This window comes from Motacilla alba, chromosome 10 (genome assembly GCF_015832195.1).
Source record: "Motacilla alba alba isolate MOTALB_02 chromosome 10, Motacilla_alba_V1.0_pri, whole genome shotgun sequence".
Lineage (NCBI taxonomy): Eukaryota > Metazoa > Chordata > Aves > Passeriformes > Motacillidae > Motacilla > Motacilla alba.
This window is the reverse complement of record NC_052025.1, coordinates 4,606,140-4,622,492: the sequence shown is the minus strand read 5'-3', so window position 1 is coordinate 4,622,492 and position 16,353 is coordinate 4,606,140. Positions and strand designations below refer to the sequence as shown.

Here is a 16,353-nt window from a genome sequence, read left to right as displayed (position 1 = left end):
TCAACCTCAGGTGATTTTGGCTCAATACACTGAGGAAAGGTCCATGAAGCCCCAGCAAAGGCTACAGATCCTGCCCAGAATTCATTACACTTCTAATGGAAAGCTGAATCTCCTTATGATGTCACTCAGGACTTCAGAAGATGAAAGGTGATCAATACATTTCTGAATATTTTACTTCGGGGAAAAAAAAATCCCCTCTGTGACAATTTTGAAGAAAACAAGCCATGACATTAAAAACTTATCAAGAACCAGTAGCAAACACCCATCACAGAAAAAACTTTAACTTTTACCAAGGTTTTAAGGAATGCTTGTGGCAGGGGAACTGCAGGAAATGAGGGAGAAATAGGAGGTGAATACAAAGAGAATTTGGTAAATTAAAGAAGTAGAATATATCAGACTGCATCAGACTGGAAAGTAAACCCGTCTTGCACACCAACATTCATTCTCCCTGCACCTCAAAAGGAAGAGAGAGAAGAGTCCATGTGAAGTCCTCTTTATGAACTTTTAATTATGGGCAAAACTATAAACCAAGTAGTTCACAGGCAGCAGAATTAATGAAGCCTGACTTCTTGGCTGCGTGCTTCACAAATGTAATCTTTGGTGTCTACAACAATGTGAAATCAAATTGATGCCAGTAAATCCAAAAGTTTCTGGAGAGTGGAGGAAATGGAGAACACAGGGACATAAATCTTGTTTCCTTTGAAAACTAAGGTGAAATATGAAAAAGGCAAATTATTACAAGGTCTTGTCTGCAATAAAACTAAGACGAATATAATAAAATACAGCCTTACAACTTCTATTGTGCATGTACGTAAGGAATACAAAAACGTACTACAGAATTTATGATGCCTGACCTGATTTCTTCTTTCAAGCCATTCATCAAGCATTCTTATTAAAGATCCTTTTTAAAATCCTAAGCCTGACAACCCAGGAAGGTCCTGCTGCCGCAGAGAAGGTGCAGTTTGCTGGGGAGGATAACGGTGAAGGGAACCAAAGAAACGATTGCAGAGTTACCTGGCTCTCTCCCGTGCTGCATCTTCTCGTGCTTTTTCCTTCTCTTGCCTCTGCTGTTCAATGCGTGCTTCCTGCTCCTTCCTCTTCATCAGCAGCTCCTCCACCCGGGCCTGCCGCTCCGCTTCCAGGGCTCTCTTGCGCTCCTAGCCAGGAAAAAAGGAATTCTCGTTGCTCCTTTAGTTGTGAAACACACAGGAATTAAGAGAAACTGTACTTTAATGTCTGCAGAGCCAAACTGAAACACAAACCCGTATTTCATTGTGCCCCTGCAGCTCCAGAGCCATCCTACCTGAACTGCCTCGTCCCGCGCCTGCTTCTCCTCCTGCCTCCGCTGACGCTCCTCCTGCAGCTCGTTCAAGCGCTGCTCGTACTCCTTCAGTTTGTTCAGCACGTCGTGGCGCTTGTTCTGAGCTTCCAAGGTGTTTATAAAAGCAATTTCATTGACCTGAAGACAATCAGAAAGCGTAAGAAAAGACCCAAGAAGTTGAGATAGGTTTAGTCTTGGAGAATTTCATCCATTTGTTAATTATTAAACTGGTGGGACATTTCTCCAGAATGAGTTGGAAAACCATCAACTTGAGAATAAATCTTTAGGTCTTGTAATGATTTTTTATTGTTTTGTTTGTTTTAACAAGACAGCCCATGGAATTGAAAAAGAAAATTTGAATTGTTTCAGAGAAACAAGAAACTTTGGGTAAAATACAGAAAAGCTCTCTCAATTCTATCAGCATCGAGACCTCACCAGTCCATTCTCTCAGTCACAAAATGTGTAATATTAAAACCCAGATGGATGAATCAGTAAAATACACAAGTGCTAGCAGAATCCAACAGGGCTTTTGAGCTAACTTTAAATACATGTGAATTTACTGATCAAAAAAGTGAAAGTATACATAGTATGAATAAGAAAAAATCAAACAGACTCGTGGTCTAATATTTCTTATCCATAGAGCCTGTTTCATGAACATGTACTATGTTTTTCAACCACAGGACAGTGCAATACATAAGAACAAAAACTAGTAAGAAAAGGTTAGCTCAAAAAACTTCAATGTGTACACTAAATAAAACAGGTAAAGAGAACACACACGGACAGACAAAAACAGATCAAGAAAAAGGGTGGTAGGATCATGTTTGTAACTTTGTTTACTGACTAGAATCCATTTACAGGATGGCTTTTACAGGTCAGTGAACAAGCAAGCACTGGGAATTTAGATAACCAACTGGGCAGCAACAGTTACCAAGGTCTGCAGCTATCCTACCCATCAGCTATTTCTCTAAAGCCTTCTGGCCCAATTAACCTTGATTTCCAGAAAACAAGAACCTCATGAGCCAGCAGATGCCACACAGTTAAACACACAATATGTGAAACATCTGCTTATCTGGGGAACTATGGCAAGTGTGATTTAGTTAGTATAATTACAGAAGTTACACTGGTGTAATGGAATAGTAATCAATGTATGGCAGACTGAATTAGGCAGTCTAGAAATCCTTTTAATCCAAGAGAGAAACAGCAACTAAGTAAGAAAGTGCAATCAGTTTTGTTGTGCTCATCTTGAAACACAAATGAACAGCTGCATCAATCACTGCTGAGATACATGCTCATCATATAATGAAACAGTTTCAAGGAGATACATGTACCTTCACTTGGGAAAAACAGACCTTAAAATAAAATACTTCATTTCTTTTATGCTGCTTTTGGCTGGGATAGAGTTAATTCTCTTTGCAGCAGCTAGGATGGGACTATGTTTTGGATTTGCGCTGGAAACTATGGTGACAACACAGGGATGTTTTAGTTACTGTTGAGCAGAGCTTGCACAGCATCAAGGCCAAGGGACCAAAGGGATATCTGAGACCACAGGACATCAGTGCAGCAACAAAACTGGGGGAAAGTTGGTGTGGGGCCAGTTCTCGGGGACTGGCAATTGTTTCCTTTTGCATCATTTGTCTTTCTTTATCATTTATCCCTCTTTGTTATATTCCTTTTTCTTTGAACTGATTTTTCCCCACCCAGTTATTAAACTGTTTCTGTATCAACCCATGAGATTTCTTACCTTTACACTTCTGATTCTCTCTTCTCCTTTCCCCCCCAATCCCAGGGGGCAGGAGGCAGAATAAGTGTGCAGTTGTGTGGTGCTTAGCTGCTAGCTGGGTTTAAACCACTAAAAATTTTATCAAAGTAGTATGAAGAAAGCAAACCAAAAAGCATCCATCTAGTGACTGCCTTGTGGAATTATGTATTAAGTCAGAAGAGCACTAAATATACTTAATTCAGAATAGCTGCCACATACTAACTGCAGATCTCTGTCTATTCCCAGCTGCTCCACATCAGTGGTACAAAACACAGCAACACAACTACTGTTTAAGGACACAGAATGCTGGATCTGGAATAGCTTTTTAACAAAGGAGAAGAAAAATGAGCTCCCCAATGGAGCTGGAAAAGCAGAGAATTGATCATTAGATCTTCTCGTCCTTCCAGGAGGACTAGGTATCACCAAAATTGCTGCCACACTGTGAGGAACAAAGGCAGCAAGATAATGATCAGCTCTTTCTTACAACCCATCTTTTCTCCCACACAAACCCACCATGATGTCTAACAACAGCTAATTAATTTTAAGCTGTGTCAGAGAAAAGTGCACCATTGAGACATCAGCATTTATCTGCTTCATGGCTCACACGTGTTAGTATCTAAACTGCACTGCCCTTCACAAACTAGTTCAGAGCATTCTGAGGTACAACATTTACAAAAGCATAGCTATTTAACAGTCCTTTGAAAACAAAGTCACCCACCTTAGCTTCTTCCTCTTGTGCTTTTTTCACAATTGCTTGTAGCTGCACTTCACGTTTGAATTCTGCATGGAGTAACTTCTCCTCCATCATCCTGCGCCTTTGATCTAACAATTCTTCTTTCCATTTCCTCACATCTTTCTCCTATACACAAGGAGTCGATTCATCACTAACTCAACATCTGACAACAGGGCCTGAATTTTCTAATCCTTGAAGCTTTCTTTACAGTAATAAAATATTTTCATGCCCTACACAAAGCCTGCCTTAAGTTTAATTCAAAGTACACCGCTTCAGTTTGGTGAGTTTTACCATTTCTGTTGAATACATGCAACACATTTCTCCTCCTGTCATACCTTCCCTGAATCTGAAATCGTCTCCTATAAAATAGTCAAGAAGTTCATGATTTGAAATAATGCTTTCTTTAATTGCTGTGATGCACAAGTCAGCTGTGAAAACTATGTAAACTCAGATGCAGATGACAACTTCATTTCACCACTAGTTTGAATCTCTAATATGTCTACTATGTGGGAAAAAATACTTTCCTGCAAGGCAGCAGAGCAGCCCTTGATATCAACAGAAAGCTTACCCTCTCCATTAATTTCTGAAGCTTCAGTGTCTTTTCTTCACGTAGCTTTTCTCTCAGCTGTTGAGCTTTCATTTGTTTCTCCTCATGCTTCTTTTTGGATTCTGCTATTGTTCTTTTAATAAAACCAAAGAAGAGCAAAAGCAAGTTAGACAGTATTAACCGACAGCATAGCAAACATTTCTATGGCATTTCACTAAGAGAAAACAAACAGGCCACTGGAGGGCAATTATTTCCTGTAAATGTGAATTCTGTTCTTTTGGACTTCTTTAGTTAGCGGACAATGAAGTACCAGCCTACTCATGAAAAAACACAGAGAGATTTCTGTAGCACTTTCCACCAGAGACTCAGGGAGAGTAGATTTTGGAAGAGTTTGCAGCAGCCATGAGTTAGGTGGTTAGTTAGGCTGAGTTAGGCTGACCCAGGCAGGCACCAAGCGCAGCACCTCTTGCGTGAGGGTGAGGAGAGTTTCTCGTGCATGTGGATCCCGTGGCCGGGGGGACGTGCGGGCTCCTCCTCCACTCTGTCTCCCCAGGAGTTGCTCTGGCGCCACGACTCACGAGCTGGACAGATAAAAACAAAGGTGGGGATAATTTAAACACACTTTTCTACAAGAAATGCCAATAATAAGGATTAGCCTCTCTAGTTGTCTCTCAGATGGGTTTCCTTGGGCCTAGGTGCAAATACAGACTTGAAGCATCTTTAATACCTGTCCTTTTTTAATGCTTAATGATTTTATTAAACTTTTATCCAGATGATAATATAAAACTGGATTAAAAACCATAAAATTCTAATAGCGAGATGCAGAAAGAGAACTGAAGAACAATGAGACACAGAGACAGTCTGAACACAAAGTCCATCTTTCCCCAGGAAACAACAGAGAAGATAACATTACTTGGAATGTGTTGGGCAAACTTCTGAAACTTTTAAGTGGCCATGAATAAAACAGGCATTTTTCTAAATTTTAGATTTCCATGTGAGCACAGTAAAATACAAAAATTTACCTTCATAATCTGCCAGAACATCATTCCAGTCCATAGACAAACCACAGAAGGATATGGTTCCATTGCCCATATTAGCCTGAAATTTAATATGAACCAGACAGTAAAAACATGAACCTTAACTCGCAGGTGCACACACACATTAAACAGTGCCAACTCAGCAAAGTGCAGCAATGTTTCCAAACAGAACTGGCCTCCCCAAAGGTCAATGCTGTTCCCACTCTGACAGTAAAAGTTAAGACTTTTGCTTCATCTACTCTTCCACAGTAGCAATGAATGTAACAAGTCTCAGCTCCCCCTGTTTTGCACCCAGAAATCAGCAGCAGGACATTGACTGCAAGCTCAGAGGGCTCTGCACCACTCAGCAGCACAGTGCTGCTGAGTTTAGTAAGACTAAATATCCCTCAGCAGGGGATAATTATTACATGGCACACGTCAAACAGGTTGCTTCAACACCAAAAAAACCACTAAAAATTCTACATTCATTCTCCACTGACAACAAAGCTTTACCAGGGAATGGGGTACAGTACAATGAACTGGACACTCACAGAGAAGTCACTGTCATTGTCAGTCTCGATGTTAATGTCATTGTTTTCCTCTGCCTCAATCTCTCTGGTTAACTGCTCCTCCTCTGCAATAGCACTGGCAATGGCTTCTTCATTGGCCTTCTCCAGCCGATCTGCTAACTCCTCTTTCTTAGCCAGGACTTCTGCCATGGACTGGAGGAAACGTGACACCAGAAAAATAACCAAAATCAGTAGCAGGCACAAAAGGGAGGATTCCATATAATTAACATGAATTGCATGATATTTTGCTCAACTTCTCTTTACTTACAGGTTTTTTACTGACATATTCTGTGAAAGTAGCTGAAAATACAAACCCCACTAAAAAGTGTTAGCAACTATTAACTCACTTAGTAACTACCTGAAACACAAAATTAATTATTTATATAATGAAAAAACTTATTCTACCAACCCTGTCACTAAAAGCACAAAGACAGTTCTCCTGCAATTACTGTTTTAAATACTTACTCTTAGGGACTAAGCAAGGCATACTCTGAGACATGAGTGCATGCCATGCTGTCACCTCTACAAAAGGAACCATGCTCAAAAGTATTATTTAAAGATGGAAATTATCTGCATGAACTGTATCTGGAAATTTCACCATAGTTAATACAACGGAATCTCAGGCTGTACTTGTTTTCCAACACGAATGACAGAAGAGTGGGGCAAAAATGTAAGCCTGGATATGCTGATTGTCTTTTCTTCTCTAGTGTCCAGCATTTACCAGACCACTTCCACTCCAGTACCAAACAGTGCACCACAATACACAAACTGGGGTTTAAAGCAGTCTAATCTGGGGCGGTAAAATGCTTCCAAGGGACACAGGTCCCACCAACCTGGCAGCATCCTGAACTGCTAATAACTGAGCATCTGAAACAATGTTACTGGGTGAGATGCTTGAAATCTGCTCTAAAAGCAAACAGGTACTTGACTTGGAAATTACCTAGCAGGACTCCAGTTTGCAAAAGTTAAAGGAAAAGGGATTTACAGGAAAACTTCTGCAAATCAGAATTTTAATGTAGTTTCTGACAAAACAAAACCAAACCAAAATGAACACAAACCCCTAAACCCCCCCCCAAAAAAAAAAGTATAATCTGGATTTTATGTAACATTACTGTAACTCTCCACTCAAGAGAATCCCAGTGAAGCAGATACACCCTGAGACCCTTTTGGGAAATCAGATAAAAACAGAAAACTGACTTCATGCTTTTTGCTTTAAGAATGGCATTCCTCCAAATTGCTTGCTGTAAAGGAAGACTCAGCAGAGCAGCTCAGCAAGTCTGAAAAGGCAGAGGTCTGACTTTGTTTCTAACAGAATATTGATATCCCACATGTTTCCAGTTTGAATGATGAGCAAAACTGAAGTAAGACTTTAATGAGAGCGTGACTTAAAATGATTGCTAGTGGAAGGAAATGAAAAATTAACACAAACATTATTAAAATAAGTAATGAGAGCAAAGATTTATTTATTCCAACACACTTTTATCTTTCTAGTTTAAGTTCCGAAACTTTACCAGAATTAAATTCTACAACAAAAAGTATCTGTGCAACAATTTATTTTTCCTACAGTAGGTACCTCATAGATTTTTCTACAGTTTTTACATAAGGCTAACAGCATACACTGTCCAACACAGACTGAGAAAATGAAGGCTTAGATTTATTATTCTCTCACAAATCTTATGAGTTTCTTACCAATCTGGCAGCACTCACATTTGAAATATCTGCGGGATCCATTTCAGTTTCAGATTTAGCTTTTTCTGTTTGATGCCAGTCTGCACAGCCAGTGCTCTGGGGGGAAGCCTCATTCATCTGCAGAGTTTTTGAACTGCAGTCAGCGCTGGTGAGAACTGGAGGCATCTCAGGAGCTGGTTCTAAGGAATCCCCTTGCAATGCTGTGCCAGTGCTCCCACTGGCTTCCGAGGCTGGGAACTAACAAGAGGCATTTGCAAAATTAACGAAATGGATTTAAAGTCAGAGTCAAATTTTAAGGAAATACCTGGCAACAACAGTGAGTGATGCAAATAACGTCACTTATTTCAGGTGCTCATTACCTTGCAAAAGTTGGATCTTTCTACCTGAAATCTATGTATGAGGTGTCATGAATGCTGACTTTTTGGAAAACACGGAAAAGCTGTCCACAGCATCATAATTTTAATTAGCCTATTTGTGCTGACATCCTACTGCATTTCCATAGATGTAACTGAAAAAACCATTATTTGAACAGCCTTTTCCAATCTGGTAAGTTCACAAAAGCTCTAGCCAACACCACCTTTAGAAAATGCTCTGAAGTTGCAAGATTTAAGGTTAGAAAACGGTTCAAAGTGATGTACTGACCTGAGTCTGCTCAGTAAGGGGACCCTCAGAGTGATGCAAAGGATCCTTCTGTACCAGCTCTGTGCTTTCAGATGCAGCATTGCCAATGACTGAGTTCCCATGCTTGTTTTCTGCTGGTGGTGAAATGTTGTTTTCTTTGTCACTGTCACCTCTGGACTTCAGTGCTTCTGCAGCTGCAGGAGCTTTTGCTGCCAAAGCAGTGGACCGAGATCGAACGGGCCTTCCACGCTGAACTGTCTCCCAGCCCTCTGCATCCTTCCGATCTGCGTGAGAAAAACACCCCCGCTCTCAGACAGGAGCACTTCTGAATAGAAACATTAGAAACAACTATATTCTTACAGGATTACACAAGTCGTGGGAGAAGAATGTTCTCTTTAAAAATCAATACCCAAAAAATCAATGAGATATTCTTCAGCAAAGCTTTTTACCTCAAGGAATGCTATTGCTGTTACAGACACTGGACAACTCCACTCATGGAACACGTTCTGTTACTGCAGAGTGAAGCTGCTCAGGCACAAAAAGGTGTGGGAAAAGGCAAGGTGTAATTAAGCTGGCCATGTTTTTCCTTGCTATTTCATGAGATGGTAAAGCACAACAAAGCAACAACATCTGCTCTTCTTTGCAGCAACAGCTATGTTAGAGGCCTTTTGTGGAAGTGCAAGTACAGACAAAGTAGCACAACTTAGCACGAAAAGCAGAAATGTGGCTTACTATCCTTACTATTCTGCCAGGGCCTTCTTTACATCTTTTTCTATTTGTTTCACTCTAATAACAAAAATACACTAATTGGTGTCAGCTTTTCGAGAACTGCTTTTCCTGGATTCCAGGAAATAGCAAAATATTGCTAGAATAGGACTGCAAGCTGAAGGAGAAAATAGAAAAGCAGTCTTCTTCAATTTACTTTGATTTCTACATAGCTGTTACATACAGCTTTCTGATCAACATTTCTGATATTGGTACGTACTTGAAAACCATTTAAAGTTACATTTGTCTGCCTGAAGCATCAGGTCCTAGGTGTAACCAAATTTCTATATTTCAAGATGAACTCCTTCTCCATATGTAACATTTTTGTGGCCAGCAATTAATAGCAGCATGGAATTTCCCACACATCTTGAAACAACTGTATGTGATTTTTGAAGCCTGACAGAACAACACACAAGTGTGAAAGGTAAGCTCAGGCCTGTCTATTTGCTGAACAAAAATTCTTGCAAAAAACTCAAGAACTAACTATGTATATATTGTCCAACATACTTCTGGCAAAAGCTGCTTTCAAGATTGTTCACATGAAAAGAGGAGAAGGGTGTAGGAGATGACTTTCACCTGGAGGAGTAGAGATGCCAAAATTCCCAACACTGTTTTACAGAGGGTGATAATCTAGAATACGACTTGTATAAACAATTCTCTGGGTATTTCTAAAGCTTTTACTAACAAAGATAGTCATACAGCTCGGGCATAAAGACCAGAGCTGGAGCTCAAACGTTAATGTTTAACATATGAACTGGACTAAACATCCTTTAGGTGCACTTGAACTGCTGTCCAACAGCAGCAGTAACCAGCAAACTGGAAATAAGCCAAAATCAGAACTGATAGCACCTTCATCCTTTGCTGCCCTTGGCATCCAGCATTTTACAAACATTGCTATTTAACTGCCAGCTTCTTTTAACATCTCAGGATGAAACACAGCAGCCTGGCCCAACAGCTGGTGTAACTCCTGAGTTACCAGGGAATTTGAGAGGACTGTGCTGGAATTTATCTTCGCTGAGCAGCTCATGCAACAGCTGGTTTTACGTAACTATGTAACTGTTCACAAACCTCCATGATATTGGTAATGACAGAGGCAAAAAAATAATTTGGTATTGTACTATTGAGACAGTTTCACTCTAGAAAAATTACTGCCTGTTTTTAAGTAAACCAAATTCCCAAACTGTCTGAATGAATATGGCTGATCTCTTCAGATCACAGCTGGTATTAGAATCTGCGAAAAGTCTTCTCCTCACGTGCATTTGCACACATTTCAGTATGTCCCACTGACCAGAACAGCAGTCAAAAAACCACCAATTACATTTTCCTTTGCCACAGACTTCCCATTTGACCCCTGTAGGCAACTTTGGCCTTCTTTTCATTTCTCCATCTTCATATAGAAAAATATTACCTACAGGACCTAGTGATGGGAACATATTGCCCTCTCAGGGACAATCTTAACTGCAGCCATTCTCCAGGGAAAGGGGTTTAATTCTCCAGGAATCACAACCAGATTTACTGCAGAAAGCTCACAGCCTGTGCAGCAACTGGCTCTGCACCCTCTGGGACAAGGACTGCCCAGGCACCTTGTCTCCCACCCACCCATTTTAGTACCCAACGGGACCACAAAGACTCTGCTGCATCTGGCTTAGGACACAATCTGGCCAAGAAATTTCTCTGGCAAGTAACAGAGATTGTTCAGAAGAACTGCTAAAATCAACCAAAAAACCACCACTGCTTTACTGCAGCAACTTTTGGGCTGCAATTCTTTCTGCTTGTCGTTGGCAAAACAAGATTGTTGAAACATTTCACTTCTATTTGTTCTGAAAACTGAAGCCACCTTTTACATAAAAGCATCTTTTCTACATTAAAAGGACCAGAGGATACCCTTTTGTTGCATCTACTACCTAAACATAATTTTACTAACATCTAGATAAGATATATTAATCATATAAATGTATCTTAATAATTGTACTAATATCTACTAAAGCTTATTCTACCAAAAAAGAATATTCTTGCCTGTCTTGCCTAGTTGTTCTTTGTCTCGTGGCATATTTCTTAGTAGTCTAAAATGACAGAATGAATCAGAATAAAATTATTCAGAGCACAGAAAAACCATAATCACACTTACTAAAGTAAGAACAAATCTTTTCATAAAAGCCATACATGTTCAATTTTTAATTTACATTTGTTCACTGTCAGATTCATATTTATTACCCAAGACTCAACCAAGCATTTTAATAGTCCAGAAATACTTGCATTTGAAAGAATATTGTTTGGTGACTTCTTTAAAGACAAACCAGTTTTTAATTCATGTATGTATTCAGACTCCTGACCTACCTGGAGTCAGTTTAACAGTGTGGTGCCACCTGAAAATTACAGTGCCCCAGAAGATTCTGTTCATTTTAATTCACCAAGCAGTTTAGGATTCAGTCACTTCCAGGCACGTTTTTAAGTAAGAGTTTGCAAAGCTAATATGTTTTTGACATTAGATCACATCTAATGAGATACAAAGTTAATACTCAGTAAGGCATCAATCTTCCTCCATATTTTTTCCCTCTGTGTGGAATTCTTATAGCCCAGTAGCCATCTCCACAGGCTACATATCACATGCTGGGTTTGATTACTCCCAGAGCTTTGTAAATGAATAATTCATTTGCCTGCCCCGATCATTCTCTAGTTTCATGTGAACTTGGCTGTCCCTGCCTGCTCTTGTGTTACATGGATGTGACAAGCCATCTGTCATCTCGGGGCCCTCCCAGCCTCCAGGCTCTTGGGAAGTTGCTCCATCTGGAAGAACTGGCCAAGGAGCTCATTGGGAACACCTCAAACAGAAATCCAGGCACCTGTGTGCAAGCTCCTGGGGGTTCTACCTCAGGAGATGCACAGCCCTCCTAAAAAATTTACTAGCCAGTAACTTCCTGCACAAACCCCCACATAAATAAACTCCAGCCCCATCTGAGCCCAAACCAGGACAGCTGCCTGAGAGGGCTGGACACCCTGCAAGGTCTCCAGTCTTAGGTACATTGCAGAGAACATCTATTCACAGCTATGGACACGAGCAATTCATACAAGAAAGATGATAATGATAGCAATAACAATAAAAACCAACCAGATTTCAAGTAGGGCAGCAGAAAAAAAAATTAGTGCTTCTGAGAAGTTCACATGTTCTAGATTGTTCTTTGTCCTAAATCTTGTAATAACATTATTTTATGTGTAAGCACCTATTCCATTTCCAATACACACTCTATACTTGTATAACTCACCTCACTCTTTACCACAAGCACCAGGGAATTCACGAGCAGAAATTGCTCAGACAGTAAGAACAGACTACATTTCATATTGTAAAAAAACACTCAAGCACGAAAGACAATTTTTAAAAATTCATTAAAATATTGAGGGTAACAGTAAGTTTAACGAGGGAAATGAGATAAGATGATTTAACCTCATTTAATTATGCATTCAGAAAAGGAAAGATTAAGAGCTATATGGAAAAATAATGCATTTTCTTTCTCCCTAAGGGCTTACTTAGTTAAATTTGGAAATTGCATCAACCATGAAACAGATACAATATCATACCACTCATCCACATCAGAAAACCACTGTGAGATCTAATGATAATGCTGCTGGAAATCACTGGAGAAAAAGTGTCTGGGGAAATCCTGTGGCTCTAAGCCCCAGCTGGGCTTTGGGTGGGCAAGGGAGCATTACAGGAGGCAGGGGGAATCCTTCCCCCAAGGCCCACATGCCCCAAACTCCTGGGAGTGCATTAGCTGGGCAAGGGGCAGAGCAGATGATACACGAGCCTCAGAGCTGCTTCAATAATGCATGTGAAGAGCCCCTGTGGCTCCCTTCACATAAACTTCACAGATTTTCTTCTGTTTTCATCAGTGGGGATAACTGGATCTTACCAAAGTGATTCCACCTCCCACACACAGAACAACATGCTCCTAGAGAGAACGTGATTTGTTAAAAACAGAACAATTCAGCCACGAGCAAATCACTGAAATTCTCCAGTGCTCAATGTCAGCAATTAGAGATTCCTAAGAATAAACAAAGTCTAGAGGAATGACTGTTATTTCTTAAAATGAAATGTTTCAAGTCTGGATTGCATCCTACATTTGATTTGAAGATTACTGAACACTTGTAGCCAGTACTACATGACCTAAGGGGCTTCTCTCTTTTTGGGGCTCATCAGCTGAAAGCAACATTCAATAAAACACAGCACAACATTGATTCTTCAGCCCTCTAAAAGCCTCTGAAAATAACATCAAGTCTTTTGTTTTCCTCTTAGCCTCTTAAAACACATTATCCGTATTGAAATACAGATCACTTTTATTCCCTGTGTAGCTAATAACATCCTCCATATGCACAAGAACACCTAATAAAGGAATTTTAGCAACAGCTTGGAGCCCTGTCACTCTATTACAAGTGAAAATCACCAGAAAAAGCTTTTGTTACAAGCAACTTCAACTACTGGTTTATCTCTAAAGTGGAATTACACATCAACTACAGTGCTGAAAACTCAGCCACAAAGCTCCTGCTATCCAAGCAGCTCACTGCAACTGTACACAGCCAATTCCCTCACGCAGGCAGCAGCCATGGATCCCCCTTCCAACCAGCACCCTTGGAGTGTGGCTTTGATATTTCTGCTCCGAGCAGAGGAGCCCAGTCCTGAACTCATCCACGTTACGCTGCAAGACCCTTGGACAAGGTGTTTTACTTCCATAATATGCCACAAGTCTGCAAGCCACCATACATGGCTTCTATTACTCCTAGGTTGAACATACAACTATCTCAAATTGATACATGCACTTTCTGGAACTTTAAAATAAAAAACAAAAAGCAGTGCACTTTTAATTTTCTTTCAGAATATCCACTTCTACATCCTGCCTGATGATTTTGCAGAAAGTCATCTGAGACCACACATGAAGAAAATAAATGAAAAATAATTCATTTCTGAAGACAATCTCAGAGATCCAGTGCAAAGAAACTAATTTTTATAAACCAAATGATAGTTTTTTATGTCTGCAACTAAACCAATCTTTTCTAGAACAAAAGATCCTGAATCAAGCATTCTCCAAAGAGCATCTTTAGAGAAAAAAATCATAACTAAATGTGGCAACTCTTGTCTTCCAAAAAAACATCAATTGTTACTTCAGCACAGTTCTAATAGCATGTTCTTCCAGGACATATAGAACTATCTTGAGCTCTTCCCAGACTCCTGGACACGCATTATTCTTTATATTGTTAAGCCACCCCAACTTGCAGTCAGTTAGATTGGCAGTTTGTGACCAAAGACCTTTTGCTTCTTGGGATGTTATAAACTGGTTTTAACAGATCAAATTCTAGTTTGTGAAAATACAGCAGAATTTTACCTTCACATGAAAACACACTTTAGTCTCAAATGTAACTGTTGCAATAAAAGGCTGCATGAATCTTTTACCTCCATATTGAATTTAAACATTGTACTTCGCAAAACTAGGTTTAACTTTGCTGAGAACACAGGTCATCACAATCTGAATTCACTTTATCCCACAGAGTTTGTGAAAATAACTTAGGCCACTGAAGGGGACTTGCCATTTTTCCGCAGTGACTTCTGTGCCGGTGGTACCAGGCAGGCTTGAGCAGTTGCCAGCTCAGGATTGGCAGCTTTAGTTCCATGGTTGGCTTTTACCTTATCGGCCCAACTTACACCAGAGGGAGCCAGGCGTGTTGCAGAAATTGTCACTGCAGGGTTCCTAAATGAAAGTCACAGCTCTTTTTAGTGTCTGATCAAGTAACAGAATGGTTTGTTAGAAAGCTTTATCAGAGTCTCTCAGAGACCATCAGAACAGTGCCGAACAGAACTACCTCTCCTTTGGCAAACTCTCCAGCTTGCAGCAATTTACACTGAAAAGTTGTTGTAATTTGCTCAACTAATTTTTGTTTTTAATAAACAAGATTAAATTCAATTGTTGTGATATAATTTCTGAAGGCATTAATGTTTTTGGCAACCAAAGCAATGCATAATAAATTCTACATACTAAGTCTTGAAAAATACTCCCGTCATTTCAAGCCTGGCCATTTGACCATTTAGTATTCAAATTCCTTTTCATTAAAAATAATGAACAGATTATCCTACTCATTTTTCACGTAAGTGATTTTATTTATCACACCCTTCTTGTTCTCTCTTCTCCAAATTCTTTTTTTTTGCATCAATGCTGTTGGATACCTCTGATTGTCCCTGTTTTTAGTTTCTGTACTTTTCCTACTTTTTCTACACTGCTTTGGGGAAGATATGAAGATGACTACAGGTATGAATCATTAATTTCTACAGAGGTACACCACTACCTTCTCTTCTATCCCCTATTCCTTCCCAAGTAACTCCTAGCATTCTGCCAAAAATTTCTGTAGCACCAAGTATGTCTCTGCCCTTATTTTCCATCCTATTTTCTCTCTCACACACAAAATATTGTAGCCCTCTGGGGCTGCCCTGCTTTGAGACACACACTAAGAAAAAAAAAATTTGTGAGTGCAAAGGATAAGAAAACTCATCTTGCTGTTCCCTGCTCTAACACACACAGTTTCTCATCATGTCCCTGTGATTGTGAATAAAACAGCTCCAGCAGCAACAGCAACAGGTTATTACAGCCAAATAAGGCTTAGCTCAAAGACTAATTGTGCTGAGCTGTTATGTTCTAAAAAAATAAAAGTAAAAGAGCATTGACTTCTACCAGATTCCACCAGCGTTTTATTTGAGTGCTTGTGCATACTTTCTCCCCACCACCAGGCATTTCAGCAGGCCCTCTCAGATGTTGTCAGGTAGGTATCAACATATTCACCTACACAGGGCCTACTCCAAACACACTTTGGTTTTTCCACCAAACACACTTCGTAGCATTTTTGTAGAAATATTTGATATGCACAGTTTCAGAGAGCTCAATCCTCAGAGGTGCTGACCAAACAGTCCAGTATCACATCTCTGCTGAGGACAATGTAAGCACTCAGGAAACTGGGCAGTGTGTACCCGAGATCCCAACAAACCTGAAGGTTGTTGTTTTTTCAGCACACACGCTCAGAAAGATTTCAACTGCACACATCTGTGCTCTCCAGACTGAGCCAGCACCAGGCAGTGCTGCTCTAAATCTATGCACATTTTTGTTGACTGCTTTCAGACATTTTAATTTCAAAATGCTTTGCTGCAGTATACAACATGCTCTACATCTGAACTAGTATCAGTCTTGCCATGCATCAGAATCATCATCATCTCACTTTACACTCGCTCCTTCTGACCTGTATTTACTTTTGCTCACTCAGCTGGCCATCCATTGCACACACTGGCACTTTTAAAATG

At 40.0% G+C, this 16,353-nt stretch overlaps 1 protein-coding gene across 2 annotated transcripts in view; it reads right to left on the bottom strand.

Moving 5' to 3' along the window:
• The window catches only part of SCAPER (S-phase cyclin A associated protein in the ER), a 137,834-nt gene that overhangs the window by 97,996 nt on the left and 23,485 nt on the right, over positions 1-16,353 (bottom strand). For both annotated transcript variants that reach the window (XM_038146645.1, XM_038146644.1), the window contains exons 8-17: positions 14,598-14,758; positions 8,277-8,539; positions 7,653-7,871; positions 5,928-6,098; positions 5,383-5,458; positions 4,824-4,941; positions 4,382-4,493; positions 3,799-3,939; positions 1,304-1,459; positions 1,015-1,157 (exon numbers count right to left, since the gene is read on the bottom strand). In XM_038146645.1, the coding sequence (XP_038002573.1) occupies positions 1,015-1,157; positions 1,304-1,459; positions 3,799-3,939; positions 4,382-4,493; positions 4,824-4,941; positions 5,383-5,458; positions 5,928-6,098; positions 7,653-7,871; positions 8,277-8,539; positions 14,598-14,758 (1,560 nt within the window). The remainder of the gene's footprint in view (positions 1-1,014; positions 1,158-1,303; positions 1,460-3,798; positions 3,940-4,381; positions 4,494-4,823; positions 4,942-5,382; positions 5,459-5,927; positions 6,099-7,652; positions 7,872-8,276; positions 8,540-14,597; positions 14,759-16,353) is intronic.